General features: G+C 50.2%; 1 protein-coding gene across 3 annotated transcripts in view; it reads left to right on the plus strand.

Moving 5' to 3' along the window:
• Nucleotides 1-16,160, plus strand: part of LOC120043079 (protein Jade-1-like) — an 89,024-nt gene that overhangs the window by 40,505 nt on the left and 32,359 nt on the right. For all 3 annotated transcript variants that reach the window (XM_038987803.1, XM_038987802.1, XM_038987804.1), the window contains exon 6: nt 5,822-6,033. In XM_038987803.1, the coding sequence (XP_038843731.1) occupies nt 5,822-6,033 (212 nt within the window). The remainder of the gene's footprint in view (nt 1-5,821; nt 6,034-16,160) is intronic.

Here is a 16,160-nt window from a genome sequence, read left to right on the forward strand (position 1 = left end):
CCTGTGTAGTGTCCACTGTGTCGCGGTTCAGCCCTGTGTAGTGTCCACTGTGTCGCGGTTCAGCCCTGTGTAGTATCCACTGTGTCGCGGTTCAGCCCTGTTAGTATCCACTGTGTCGCGGTTCAGCCCTGTGTAGTATCCACTGTGTCGCGGTTCAGCTCTGTGTAGTGTCCACTGTGTCGCGGTTCAGCCTGTGTAGTATCCACTGTGTCGCGGTTCAGCCCTGTGTAGTATCCACTGTGTCGGTTCAGCCTGTGTAGTATCCACTGTTTCAGGGTTCAGCCCTGTGTAGTGTCCACTGTGTCGCGGTTCAGCCCCTGTGTAGTGTCCACTGTGTCGTGGTTCAGCCCTGTGTAGTATCCACTGTGTCGCGGTTCAGCTCTGTGTAGTATCCACTGTGTCGCGGTTCAGCGCTGTGTAGTATCCACTGTGGTCGCGGTTCAGCCCTGTGTAGTGTCCACGTGTCGCGGTTCAGCCCTGTGTAGTGTCCACTGTGTCGCGGTTCAGCCCTGTGTAGTGTCCACTGTGTCGCGGTTCAGCCCTGTGTAGTATCCACTGTGTCGCGGTTCAGCCCTGTGTAGTATCCACTGTGTCGCGGTTCAGCCCTGTGTAGTGTCCACTGTGTCATTGTTCAGCGCTGTGTAGTATCCACTGTGTCGTGGTTCAGCGCTGTGTAGTATCCACTGTGTCGCGGTTCAGCCCTGTGTAGTATCGACTGTGTCGCGGTTCAGCCCTGTGTAGTATCCACTGTGTCGCGGTTCAGCCCTGTGTAGTATCCACTGTGTCGCGGTTCAGCCCTGTGTAGTATCCACTGTGTCGCGGTTCAGCGCTGTGTAGTATCCACTGTGTCGCGGTTCAGCCCTGTGTAGTATCCACTGTGTCGCGGTTCAGCTCTGTGTAGTATCCACTGTGTCGCGGTTCAGCCCTGTGTAGTATCCACTGTGTCGCGGTTCAGCCCTGTGTAGTATCCACTGTGTCGTTGTTCAGCGCTGTGTAGTGTCCACTGTGTCGTGGTTCAGCTCTGTGTAGTATCCACTGTGTCGTGGTTCAGCCCTGTGTAGTATCCACTGTGTCGCGGTTCAGCTCTGTGTAGTATCCACTGTGTCGTGGTTCAGCGCTGTGTAGTCTCCACTGTGTCGTGGTTCAGCCCTGTGTAGTATCCACTGTGTCGCGGTTCAGCCCTGTGTAGTATCCACTGTGTCGCGGTTCAGCCCTGTGTAGTGTCCACTGTGTCGTGGTTCAGCTCTGTGTAGTATCCACTGTGTCGTGGTTCAGCCCTGTGTAGTATCCACTGTGTCGCGGTTCAGCCCTGTGTAGTGTCCACTGTGTCGCGGTTCAGCCCTGTGTAGTGTCCACTGTGTCGCGGTTCAGCCCTGCGTAGTATCCACTGTGTCGTCGTTCAGCTCTGTGTAGTATCCACTGTGTCGTGGTTCAGCCCTGTGTAGTATCCACTGTGTCGCGGTTCAGCGCTGTGTAGTATCCACTGTGTCGCGGTTCAGCCCTGTGTAGTATCCACTGTGTCGCGGTTCAGCCCTGTGTAGTATCGACTGTGTCGTGGTTCAGCGCTGTGTAGTATCGACTGTGTCGCGGTTCAGCGCTGTGTAGTACTGACTGTGTCGCGGTTCAGCTCTGTGTAGTATCCACTGTGTCGTGGTTCAGCCCTGTGTAGTATCGACTGTGTCGCGGTTCAGCCCTGTGTAGTATCGACTGTGTCGCGGTTCAGCGCTGTGTAGTATCCACTGTGTCGTGGTTCAGCCCTGTGTAGTATCCACTGTGTCGTGGTTCAGCGCTGTGTAGTATCCACTGTGTCGTGGTTCAGCCCTGTGTAGTATCCACTGTGTCGCGGTTCAGCCCTGTGTAGTATCCACTGTGTCGTGGTTCAGCCCTGTGTAGTATCCACTGTGTCGCGGTTCAGCGCTGTGTAGTATCCACTGTGTCGTGGTTCAGCCCTGTGTAGTATCCACTGTGTCGTGGTTCAGCCCTGTGTAGTATCCACTGTGTCGCGGTTCAGCCCTGTGTAGTCTCCACTGTGTCGTGGTTCAGCCCTGTGTAGTATCCACTGTGTCGCGGTTCAGCCCTGTGTAGTATCCACTGTGTCGCGGTTCAGCCCTGTGTAGTATCCACTGTGTCGCGGTTCAGCGCTGTGTAGTATCCACTGTGTCGCGGTTCAGCCCTGTGTAGTATCCACTGTGTCGCGGTTCAGCCCTGTGTAGTATCCACTGTGTCGTGGTTCAGCCCTGTGTAGTATCCACTGTGTCGCGGTTCAGCCCTGTGTAGTATCCACTGTGTCGCGGTTCAGCCCTGTGTAGTATCCACTGTGTCGCGGTTCAGCCCTGTGTAGTATCCACTGTGTCGCGGTTCAGCCCTGTGTAGTATCCACTGTGTCGCGGTTCAGCCCTGTGTAGTATCCACTGTTTCAGGGTTCAGCCCTGTGTAGTGTCCACTGTGTCGCGGTTCAGCCCTGTGTAGTGTCCACTGTGTCGTGGTTCAGCCCTGTGTAGTATCCACTGTGTCGCGGTTCAGCGCTGTGTAGTATCCACTGTGTCGCGGTTCAGCCCTGTGTAGTATCCACTGTGTCGCGGTTCAGCCCTGTGTAGTATCCACTGTGTCGCGGTTCAGCCCTGTGTAGTATCCACTGTGTCGCGGTTCAGCGCTGTGTAGTATCCACTGTGTCGCGGTTCAGCCCTGTGTAGTATCCACTGTGTCGCGGTTCAGCCCTGTGTAGTATCCACTGTGTCGCGGTTCAGCCCTGTGTAGTATCCACTGTGTCATTGTTCAGCGCTGTGTAGTATCCACTGTGTCGTGGTTCAGCGCTGTGTAGTATCCACTGTGTCGCGGTTCAGCCCTGTGTAGTATCGACTGTGTCGCGGTTCAGCCCTGTGTAGTATCCACTGTGTCGCGGTTCAGCCCTGTGTAGTATCCACTGTGTCGCGGTTCAGCCCTGTGTAGTATCCACTGTGTCGCGGTTCAGCGCTGTGTAGTATCCACTGTGTCGCGGTTCAGCCCTGTGTAGTATCCACTGTGTCGCGGTTCAGCCCTGTGTAGTGTCCACTGTGTCGCGGTTCAGCCCTGTGTAGTGTCCACTGTGTCGCGGTTCAGCCCTGTGTAGTATCCACTGTGTCGCGGTTCAGCCCTGTGTAGTATCCACTGTGTCGCGGTTCAGCCCTGTGTAGTATCCACTGTGTCGCGGTTCAGCTCTGTGTAGTGTCCACTGTGTCGCGGTTCAGCCCTGTGTAGTATCCACTGTGTCGCGGTTCAGCCCTGTGTAGTATCCACTGTGTCGTGGTTCAGCCCTGTGTAGTATCCACTGTTTCAGGGTTCAGCCCTGTGTAGTGTCCACTGTGTCGCGGTTCAGCCCTGTGTAGTGTCCACTGTGTCGTGGTTCAGCCCTGTGTAGTATCCACTGTGTCGCGGTTCAGCTCTGTGTAGTATCCACTGTGTCGCGGTTCAGCGCTGTGTAGTATCCACTGTGTCGCGGTTCAGCCCTGTGTAGTGTCCACTGTGTCGCGGTTCAGCCCTGTGTAGTGTCCACTGTGTCGCGGTTCAGCCCTGTGTAGTGTCCACTGTGTCGCGGTTCAGCCCTGTGTAGTATCCACTGTGTCGCGGTTCAGCCCTGTGTAGTATCCACTGTGTCGCGGTTCAGCCCTGTGTAGTATCCACTGTGTCGTTGTTCAGCGCTGTGTAGTATCCACTGTGTCGTTGTTCAGCGCTGTGTAGTATCCACTGTGTCGCGGTTCAGCCCTGTGTAGTATCGACTGTGTCGCGGTTCAGCCCTGTGTAGTATCCACTGTGTCGCGGTTCAGCCCTGTGTAGTATCCACTGTGTCGCGGTTCAGCCCTGTGTAGTATCCACTGTGTCGCGGTTCAGCGCTGTGTAGTATCCACTGTGTCGCGGTTCAGCCCTGTGTAGTATCCACTGTGTCGTGGTTCAGCCCTGTGTAGTATCCACTGTGTCGTGGTTCAGCCCTGTGTAGTGTCCACTGTGTCGCGGTTCAGCCCTGTGTAGTGTCCACTGTGTCGCGGTTCAGCCCTGTGTAGTGTCCACTGTGTCGCGGTTCAGCCCTGTGTAGTATCCACTGTGTCGCGGTTCAGCCCTGTGTAGTATCGACTGTGTCGCGGTTCAGCCCTGTGTAGTATCGACTGTGTCGCGGTTCAGCCCTGTGTAGTATCGACTGTGTCGTGGTTCAGCCCTGTGTAGTATCCACTGTGTCGCGGTTCAGCCCTGTGTAGTATCCACTGTGTCGTGGTTCAGCCCTGTGTAGTGTCCACTGTGTCGCGGTTCAGCCCTGTGTAGTATCGACTGTGTCGCGGTTCAGCCCTGTGTAGTATCCACTGTGTCGCGGTTCAGCCCTGTGTAGTATCCACTGTGTCGCGGTTCAGCCCTGTGTAGTATCCACTGTGTCGTGGTTCAGCCCTGTGTAGTATCCACTGTGTCGCGGTTCAGCGCTGTGTAGTATCCACTGTGTCGCGGTTCAGCCCTGTGTAGTATCCACTGTGTCGCGGTTCAGCCCTGTGTAGTATCCACTGTGTCGCGGTGCAGCCCTGTGTAGTATCCACTGTGTCGCGGTGCAGCCCTGTGTAGTATCCACTGTGTCGCGGTTCAGCCCTGTGTAGTATCCACTGTGTCGCGGTGCAGCCCTGTGTAGTATCCACTGTGTCGCGGTTCAGCCCTGTGTAGTATCGACTGTGTCGCGGTTCAGCCCTGTGTAGTATCCACTGTGTCGCGGTTCAGCCCTGTGTAGTATCCACTGTGTCGCGGTTCAGCCCTGTGTAGTATCCACTGTGTCGCGGTTCAGCCCTGTGTAGTATCCACTGTGTCGCGGTTCAGCCCTGTGTAGTATCGACTGTGTCGCGGTTCAGCCCTGTGTAGTATCGACTGTGTCGCGGTTCAGCCCTGTGTAGTGTCCACTGTGTCGCGGTTCAGCCCTGTGTAGTATCCACTGTGTCGCGGTTCAGCCCTGTGTAGTATCCACTGTGTCGCGGTTCAGCGCTGTGTAGTATCCACTGTGTCGCGGTTCAGCCCTGTGTAGTGTCCACTGTGTCGCGGTTCAGCCCTGTGTAGTGTCCACTGTGTCGCGGTTCAGCCCTGTGTAGTATCCACTGTGTCGTGGTTCAGCCCTGTGTAGTATCCACTGTGTCGTGGTTCAGCCCTGTGTAGTATCCACTGTGTCGCGGTTCAGCCCTGTGTAGTATCGACTGTGTCGTGGTTCAGCCCTGTGTAGTATCCACTGTGTCGCGGTTCAGCGCTGTGTAGTATCCACTGTGTCGCGGTTCAGCCCTGTGTAGTATCCACTGTGTCGCGGTTCAGCCCTGTGTAGTATCCACTGTGTCGCGGTGCAGCCCTGTGTAGTATCCACTGTGTCGCGGTTCAGCCCTGTGTAGTATCCACTGTGTCGCGGTTCAGCCCTGTGTAGTATCCACTGTGTCGCGGTTCAGCCCTGTGTAGTATCCACTGTGTCGCGGTTCAGCCCTGTGTAGTATCCACTGTGTCGTGGTTCAGCCCTGTGTAGTATCCACTGTGTCGCGGTTCAGCCCTGTGTAGTATCCACTGTGTCGCGGTTCAGCCCTGTGTAGTATCCACTGTGTCATTGTTCAGCGCTGTGTAGTATCCACTGTGTCGCGGTTCAGCCCTGTGTAGTATCCACTGTGTCGCGGTTCAGCCCTGTGTAGTATCCACTGTGTCGTGGTTCAGCCCTGTGTAGTATCCACTGTGTCGCGGTTCAGCCCTGTGTAGTATCCACTGTGTCGCGGTTCAGCCCTGTGTAGTATCCACTGTGTCGCGGTTCAGCCCTGTGTAGTGTCTAATGTTATCTGTTCTCCAGGCATGGTGCTGCTGGACGAGATGACCATGGAGAGAGTGATGGAAGAGTTTGAGAGGCGTTGCTATGACAGAATGAGCCATGCCATGGCAACGGAGGAGGGGCTTGGCATGGAGTACGACGAGGATGTTGTGTGTGACGTCTGTCGGTCACCTGACAGCGAGGACAACAACGAGATGGTCTTCTGTGACAAGTGCAACATCTGTGTTCACCAGGTACGCTTCTGTAATCCGTTATTGCCCTAGCACGCGTCCAACTCATCGCACAGAGGGCTGAGTGTCTGTGGGGTTTCCTCTTTCCTTGATTGATAAATGAAGGTCACTGATTAGTAAGGATCTCCCTCACCTGGTTGTCTAGGTCTTAATTGAAAAGAAAACCCAAAACCAGCAGACACTAGGCCTTCCATGGAAGGAACAGATGAGTCTCCTCCCTAACAGCATGGATGTCATGTCCATCACACTACTATCACCCCTAACAACCTGAGCATTACCACACTACTATCACCCCTAACAACCTGAGCATTACCACACTACTATCAACCTCAGCATTACCACACTACTATCAACCTCAGCATTACCACACTACTATCACCCCTAACAACCTGAGCATTACCACACTACTATCACCCCTAACAACCTGAGCATTATCACACTACTATCACCCCTAACAACCTGAGCATTATCACACTACTATCACCCCTAACAACCTGAGCATTACCACACTACTATCACCCCTAACAACCTGAGCATTACCACACTACTATCACCCCTAACAACCTGAGCATTACCACACTACTATCACCCCTAACAACCTGAGCATTACCACACTACTATCACCCCTAACAACCTGAGCATTACCACACTACTATCACCCCTAACAACCTGAGCATTACCACACTACTATCAACCTCAGCATTACCACACTACTATCAACCTCAGCATTACCACACTACTATCACCCCTAACAACCTGAGCATTACCACACTACTATCACCCCTAACAACCTGAGCATTATCACACTACTATCACCCCTAACAACCTGAGCATTATCACACTACTATCACCCCTAACAACCTGAGCATTACCACACTACTATCACCCCTAACAACCTGAGCATTATCACACTACTATCACCCCTAACAACCTGAGCATTACCACACTACTATCACCCCTAACAACCAGAGCATTACCACACTACTATCACCCCTAACAACCTGAGCATTACCACACTACTATCACCCCTAACAACCAGAGCATTACCACACTACTATCACCCCTAACAACCTGAGCATTACCACACTACTATCACCCCTAACAACCTGAGCATTACCACACTACTATCACCCCTAACAACCTGAGCATTACCACACTACTATCACCCCTAACAACCTGAGCATTACCACACTACTATCACTACTATCAACCTCAGCATTACCACACTACTATCACTACTATCAACCTCAGCATTACCACACTACTATCAACCTCAGCATTACCACACTACTATCAACCTCAGCATTACCACACTACTATCAACCTCAGCATTACCACACTACTGTCACTACTATCAACCTCAGCATTACCACACTACTGTCACTACTATCAACCTCAGCATTACCACACTACTGTCACTACTATCAACCTCAGCATTACCACACTACTGTCACTACTATCAACCTCAGCATTACCACACTACTATCACTACTATCAACCTCAGCATTACCACACTACTGTCACTACTATCAACCTCAGCATTACCACACTACTATCAACCTCAGCATTACCACACTACTATCAACCTCAGCATTACCACACTACTATCAACCACAGCATTACCACACTACTATCAACCTCAGCATTACCACACTACTGTCACTACTATCAACCTCAGCATTACCACACTACTATCAACCTCAGCATTACCACACTACTATCAACCACAGCATTACCACACTACTATCAACCTCAGCATTACCACACTACTGTCACTACTATCAACCTCAGCATTACCACACTACTATCAACCACAGCATTACCACACTACTATCAACCTCAGCATTACCACACTACTGTCACTACTATCAACCTCAGCATTACCACACTACTATCAACCTCAGCATTACCACACTACTGTCACTATCAACCTCAGCATTACCACACTACTATCAACCTCAGCATTACCACACTACTATCAACCTCAGCATTACCACACTACTGTCAACCTCAGCATTACCACACTTCTATCACTACTATCAACCTCAGCATTACCACACTACTATCACTACTATCAACCTCAGCATTACCACACTACTGTCACTACTATCAACCTCAGCATTACCACACTACTATCAACCTCAGCATTACCACACTACTATCAACCTCAGCATTACCACACTACTATCAACCTCAGCATTACCACACTACTGTCACCCCTAACAACCTCAGCATTACCACACTACTATCAACCTCAGCATTACCACACTACTATCAACCTCAGCATTACCACACTACTATCAACCTCAGCATTACCACACTACTATCAACCTCAGCATTACCACACTACTATCAACCTCAGCATTACCACACTACTGTCACTACTATCAACCTCAGCATTACCACACTACTATCAACCTCAGCATTACCACACTACTATCAACCTCAGCATTACCACACTACTATCAACCTCAGCATTACCACACTACTATCAACCTCAGCATTACCACACTACTGTCACTACTATCAACCTCAGCATTACCACACTACTATCAACCTCAGCATTACCACACTACTATCAACCTCAGCATTACCACACTACTATCAACCTCAGCATTACCACACTACTGTCACCCCTAACAACCTCAGCATTACCACACTACTATCAACCTCAGCATTACCACACTACTATCAACCTCAGCATTACCACACTACTATCAACCTCAGCATTACCACACTACTATCAACCTCAGCATTACCACACTACTATCAACCTCAGCATTACCACACTACTGTCACTACTATCAACCTCAGCATTACCACACTACTATCAACCTCAGCATTACCACACTACTATCAACCTCAGCATTACCACACTACTATCAACCTCAGCATTACCACACTACTATCAACCTCAGCATTACCACACTACTATCAACCTCAGCATTACCACACTACTGTCACTACTATCAACCTCAGCATTACCACACTACTATCAACCTCAGCATTACCACACTACTGTCACTATCAACCTCAGCATTACCACACTACTATCAACCTCAGCATTACCACACTACTATTAGATCAGATCTGTTGAGCAATGAATAAAGAAATATGTAAATGATGTAGATATTCTCCTAAGAAAACCATTGGTCCAGCCTTCATGCCTGTCATAGTCCGATCAAAGATTATTGGAGTTTCTACCCTTTGTAAGATGACCAGAATTAGGCTGACAAAATCAATGGAAGCCAGAGAAAATAAGTGGTCAAAAATCTGGAAAATTGCATCTCGTCAGCTAGGATTCTCTGCAAGAGAACTGGCTACCTGACAGGCTCACTTTCCCATTGAACTTGTCATCTTTCTTCTCGAATCCTCAGGACATGAAACAATAGAGGTAAGATATACATTTTGAGACATGACGTAGTATTTTCATATTCATTTGAAATTCCTTATTTATTTTTTCAAAGACAAGTGTAGCTCTGTGAAATGTCAACAGAGCACTTGGCGCTGTGGTCACCAACCTTTTCTGAGTAAAGATCACTTTCACAGTCAAAAAGTCGAGATCTACCACTCAGATTTTTTGTTTTAAACATGAATTTAAAAATGTAACATGAACCTAATAAAAACAGTTCTGTAGGAATTATGTTTGTGCAGTAGGCCTAATACATTATCACAGCATATTGGCTATATGCCTGGCCTAATACATTATCACAGCATATTGGCTATATGCCTGGCCTAATACATTATCACAGCATATTGGCTATATGCCTGGCCTAATACATTATCACAGCATATTGGCTATATGCCTGGCCTAATACATTATCACAGCATATTGGCTATATGCCTGGCCTAATACATTATCACAGCATATTGGCTATATGCCTGGCCTAATACATTATCACAGCATATTGGCTATATGCCTGGCCTAATACATTATCACAGCATATTGGCTATATGCCTGGCCTAATACATTATCACAGCATATTCAATCAATCAATCAATTTTATTTTATATAGCCCTTCGTACATCAGCTAATATCTCGAAGTGCTGTACAGAAACCCAGCCTAAAACCCCAAACAGCTAGTAATGCAGGTGTAGAAGCACGGTGGCTAGGAAAAACTCCCTAGAAAGGCCAAAACCTAGGAAGAAACCTAGAGAGGAACCAGGCTATGAGGGGTGGCCAGTCCTCTTCTGGCTGTGCCGGGTGGAGATTATAACAAAACTATGCCAAGATGTTCAAAAATGTTCATAAGTGACAAGCATGGTCAAATAATAATCATGAATAATTTTCAGTTGGCTTTTCATAGCCGATCATTAAGAGTTGAAAAACAACAGGTCTGGGACAGGTGGCGGTTCCATAACCGCAGGCAGAACAGCTGAAACTGGAATAGCAGCAAGGCCAGGCGGACTGGGGACAGCAAGGTGTCATCATGCCCGGTAGTCCTGACGTATGGTCCTAGGGCTCAGGTTCTCAGAGAGAAAGAGAGAATGAGAGAATTAGAGAGAGCATACTTAAATTCACACAGGACACTGGATAAGACAGGAGAAGTACTCCAGGTATAACCAACTGACCCTAGCCCCCCGACACATAAACTACTGCAGCATAAATACTGGAGGCTGAGACAGGAGCGGTCAGGAGACACTGTGGCCCCATCCGAAGAAACCCCCGGACAGGGCCAAACAGGAAGGATATAACCCCACCCACTTTGCCAAAGCACAGCCCCCGCACCACTAGAGGGATATCCTCAACCACCAACTTACAATCCTGAGACAAGGCCGAGTATAGCCCACAAAGATCTCCACCACAGCACAAACCAAGGGGGGGCGCCAACCCAGACAGGAAGATCACGTCAGTAACTCAACCCACTCAAGTGACGCACCCCTCCTAGGGACGGCATGAAAGAGCACCAGCAAGCCAGTGACTCAGCCCCTGTAACAGGGTTAGAGGCAGAGAATCCCAGTGGAGAGAGGGGAACCGGCCAGGCAGAGACAGCAAGGGCGGTTCGTTGCTCCAGAGCCTTTCCGTTCACCTTCACACTCCTGGGCCAGACTACACTCAATCATATGACCTACTGAAGAGATGAGTCTTCAGTAAAGACTTAAAGGTTGAGACCGAGTCTGCGTCTCTCACATGGGTAGGCAGACTGTTCCATAAAAATGGAGATCTATAGGAGAAAGCCCTGCCTCCCGCTGTTTGCTTAGAAATTCTAGGGACAATTAGGAGGCCTGCGTCTTGTGACCGTAGCGTACGTATTGGTATGTACGCTATATATATAGCGTACATACCATATATATTGGCTATATGCCTGGCCTAATACATTATCACAGCATATTGGCTATATGCCTGGCCTAATACATTATCACAGCATATTGGCTATATGCCTGGCCTAATACATTATCACAGCATATTGGCTATATGCCTGGCCTAATACATTATCACAGCATATTGGCTATATGCCTGGCCTAATACATTATCACAGCATATTGGCTATATGCCTGGCCTAATACATTATCACAGCATATTGGCTATATGCCTGGCCTAATACATTATCACAGCATATTGGCTATATGCCTGGCCTGCCAATATTGTTATTCTCAGACCATATTATGTATCAAAACTAGAGCAAATAAAAACATTTTACTTGACTGATGGTACCTGCATCTGATGGTCATGGTGCTTTCAGGACAACTGGGAACTCTGGGGGGGCAGAGGTCAAATCATGACATCAGTGATTTTCAGGTTGGAAAGTTGGAGCTCTAGAAAGATCACTCTTCTCCGACTTGGAATTCTGAGTTTGATGACCGTTCAAAACTATTTCCCAATCGGATTTAGTTTTTTTCAGAGTTCCCAGATGTTTTGAATACGGCATTAGACGCAGTGGAGGGAGAGTCTGCCTCTCACCGTCCCCCTGTTCTCTCCTTCCTTTCCTCCGGTGAGACTGACCAGAGAGAGGGGCCTCCGTATTCCATCTGATGGTGAAACTCGAGTCGCACAGTATCTGCCTCATAGACAAATTCATGTTGTTCCTATGACCATCTGCCTCATGCACAAATTCATGTTGTTCCTATGACCATCTGCCTCATGCACACATTCATGTTGTTCCTATGACCATCTGCCTCATGCACACATTCATGTTGCTGTCCATTAACACGGTACTTCATTTTGTTTATCTGTCTGCCCAAGCCTCAAACTCAGGCCTTGTGTGAAGCTAACTGACCCTCTCTGCCCATTCACTGCCATTTACCCGTGGTTGTTGTCCTAGCTGTTTACCCATTGTTGTTGTCTTAGCTGTTTACCCGTTGTTGTTGTCCTAGCTGTTTACCCGTTGTTGTTGTCTTAGCTGTTTACCCGTTGTTGTTGTCTTAGCTGTTTACCCGTTGTTGTTGTCTTAGCTGTTTACCCGTTGTTGTTGTCTTAGCTGTTTACCCGTTGTTGTTGTCTTAGCTGTTTACCCGTTGTTGTTGTCTTAGCTGTTTACCCGTTGTTGTTGTCTTAGCTGTTTACCCGTGGTTGTTGTCTTAGCTGTTTACCCGTGGTTGTTGTCCTAGCTGTTTACCCGTTGTTGTTGTCCTAGCTGTTTACCCGTTGTTGTTGTCCTAGCTGTTTACCCGTTGTTGTTGTCTTAGCTGTTTACCCGTTGTTGTTGTCTTAGCTGTTTACTCGTTGTTGTTGTCTTAGCTGTTTACCCGTTGTTGTTGTCCTAGCTGTTTACCCGTTGTTGTTGTCTTAGCTGTTTACCCGTGGTTGTTGTCTTAGCTGTTTACCCGTTGTTGTTGTCCTAGCTGTTTACCCGTTGTTGTTGTCCTAGCTGTTTACCCGTTGTTGTTGTCCTAGCTGTTTACCCGTTGTTGTTGTCTTAGCTGTTTACCCGTTGTTGTTGTCCTAGCTGTTTACCCGTTGTTGTTGTCTTAGCTGTTTACCCGTTGTTGTTGTCTTAGCTGTTTACCCGTGGTTGTTGTCTTAGCTGTTTACCCGTTGTTGTTGTCCTAGCTGTTTACCCGTTGTTGTTGTCCTAGCTGTTTACCCGTGGTTGTCTCACTCGTTGTTGTCTCACTCGTTGTCTTAGCTCTCCCAATCAACACCTGTGATTGCTTTATGCCTCTAATGTCAATATGCCTTGTATACTGTTGTTTAGGGCAGCTCTCATTGTTTTATTTTACTGTGGAGCCCCTAGTCTTGCTCAACATGCCTCAGATAACACCTTTGTCCCACCTCCCACACATGCGGAGACCTCACCTAGCTTAACTGACGCCTCCAGAGATGCAACCGCTCTCATCGTCACTCAATGCCTAGGTGTACCCCCACTGTACTCGCTCCCTACCGTACCCCTGTCTGTACATTATGCCCTGAATCTATCCTACCACGCCCAGAAATCTGGTCCTTTTATTCTCTGTTCCCAACGCACTAGACGACCAGTTCTTATAGCCTTTAGCCGTACCCTCATCCTACTCCTCTTCTGTTCCTCTGGTGATTTAGAGGTTAACCCAGACCCTGTAGCCCCCAGCATAAGACCTATTCCCGCTCTCATTTGTTGACTTCTGCAACCGTAAAAGCCTTGGGTTCATGCATGTTAACATTAGAAGGCCACCAAAAACTCTGAAATTTCCATCCCCAATTACAACATTTTCCATCAAGACAGAACTGCTAAAGGGGGCAGAATTGCAATCTACTGTAGAGATAGCCTGCAGAGTTCTGTCATACTATCCAGGTCTATGCCCAAACAGTTTGGGCTTCTACTTTTAAAGATCCATCTCTCCAGAAATAAGTCCCTCACTGTTGCTATAGACCCCCCTCAACTCCCAGCTGTGCCCTGGGCACCATATGTGAATTGATTGCCCCCCATCTATCTTCAGAGTTCGTTCTGTTAGGTGACCTAAACTGGGATATGCTTAACACCCCGGCCGTCCTACAATCTAAGCTAGATGCCCTCTAACTCACACAAATGATCAAGAAACCTACCAGGGACAACCCTAAATCCGTAAACATGGGCACCCTCATAGATATCATCCTGACCAACTTGCCCTCCAAATACACCTCTGCTGTTTTCAATCAGGATCTCAGCGATCACTGCCTCATTGCCTGCGTCCGTAATGGGTCTGCGGTCAAACGACCACCGCTCATCACTGTCAAACGCTCCCTAAAACACTTCAGCGAGCAGGCCTTTCTAATCGACCTTGCCGGGGTATCCTGGAAGGATACTGACCTCATCCCATCAGTAAAGGATGCCTGGTTGTTCTTTAAAAGTGCTTTCCTCACCATCTTAAATAAGCATGCCCCATTCAAAAAATGTAGATCTAAGAACAGATATAGCCCTTGGTTCACTCCAGACCTGACTGCCCTTGACCAGCACAAAAATATTCTGTGGCATACTGCAATAGCTTCGAATAGTCCCCGCGATATTCAACTTTTCAGGGAAGTCAGGAACCAATACACAGTCAGTTAGGAAAGCTAAGGCTAGCTTTTTCAAACAGACTTTTGCATCCTGCAGCTCTAATTCCAAAAAGTTTTGGGACACTGCAAAGTCCATGGAGATTAAGAGCACCTCCTCCCAGCTGCCCACTGCACTGAGGCTAGGAAACACTGTCACCTCCTCCCAGCTGCCCACTGCACTGAGGCTAGGAAACACTGTCACCTCCTCCCAGCTGCCCACTGCACTGAGGCTAGGAAACACTGTCACCTCCTCCCAGCTGCCCACTGCACTGAGGCTAGGAAACACTGTCACCTCCTCCCAGCTGCCCACTGCACTGAGGCTAGGAAACACTGTCACCTCCTCCCAGCTGCCCACTGCACTGAGGCTAGGAAACACTCACCTCCTCCCAGCTGCCCACTGCACTGAGGCTAGGAAACACTGTCACCTCCTCCCAGCTGCCCACTGCACTGAGGCTAGGAAACACTGTCACCTCCTCCCAGCTGCCCACTGCACTGAGGCTAGGAAACGCTGTCACCTCCTCCCAGCTGCCCACTGCACTGAGGCTAGGAAACGCTGTCACCTCCTCCCAGCTGCCCACTGCACTGAGGCTAGGAAACGCTGTCACCTCCTCCCAGCTGCCCACTGCACTGAGGCTAGGAAACGCTGTCACCTCCTCCCAGCTGCCCACTGCACTGAGGCTAGGAAACGCTGTCACCTCCTCCCAGCTGCCCACTGCACTGAGGCTAGGAAACGCTGTCACCTCCTCCCAGCTGCCCACTGCACTGAGGCTAGGAAACGCTGTCACCTCCTCCCAGCTGCCCACTGCACTGAGGCTAGGAAACGCTGTCACCTCCTCCCAGCTGCCCACTGCAATGAGGCTAGGAAACAATGTCACCTCCTCCCAGCTGCCCACTGCACTGAGGCTAGGAAACACTGTCACCTCCTCCCAGCTGCCCACTGCACTGAGGCTAGGAAACACTGTCACCTCCTCCCAGCTGCCCACTGCACTGAGGCTAGGAAACACTGTCACCTCCTCCCAGCTGCCCACTGCACTGAGGCTAGGAAACACTGTCACCTCCTCCCAGCTGCCCACTGCACTGAGGCTAGGAAACACTGTCACCTCCTCCCAGCTGCCCACTGCACTGAGGCTAGGAAACACTGTCACCTCCTCCCAGCTGCCCACTGCACCTGAGGCTAGGAAACACTGTCACCTCCTCCCAGCTGCCCACTGCACTGAGGCTAGGAAACACTGTCACCTCCTCCCAGCTGCCCACTGCACTGAGGCTAGGAAACACTGTCACCTCCTCCCAGCTGCCCACTGCACTGAGGCTAGGAAACACTGTCACCTCCTCCCAGCTGCCCACTGCACTGAGGCTAGGAAACACTGTCACCTCCTCCCAGCTGCCCACTGCACTGAGGCTAGGAAACACTGTCACCTCCTCCCAGCTGCCCACTGCACTGAGGCTAGGAAACACTGTCACCTGCCCACTGCACCGAGGCTAGGAAACACTGTCACCTCCTCCCAGCTGCCCACTGCACCGAGGCTAGGAAACACTGTCACCTCCTCCCAGCTGCCCACTGCACCGAGGCTAGGAAACACTGTCACCTCCTCCCAGCTGCCCACTGCACCGAGGCTAGGAAACACTGTCACCTCCTCCCAGCTGCCCACTGCACCGAGGCTAGGAAACACTGTCACCTCCTCCCAGCTGCCCACTGCAC

The sequence above is a fragment of the Salvelinus namaycush genome, unplaced genomic scaffold (assembly GCF_016432855.1).
Source record: "Salvelinus namaycush isolate Seneca unplaced genomic scaffold, SaNama_1.0 Scaffold86, whole genome shotgun sequence".
Classification (NCBI taxonomy): Eukaryota; Metazoa; Chordata; class Actinopteri; order Salmoniformes; family Salmonidae; genus Salvelinus; species Salvelinus namaycush.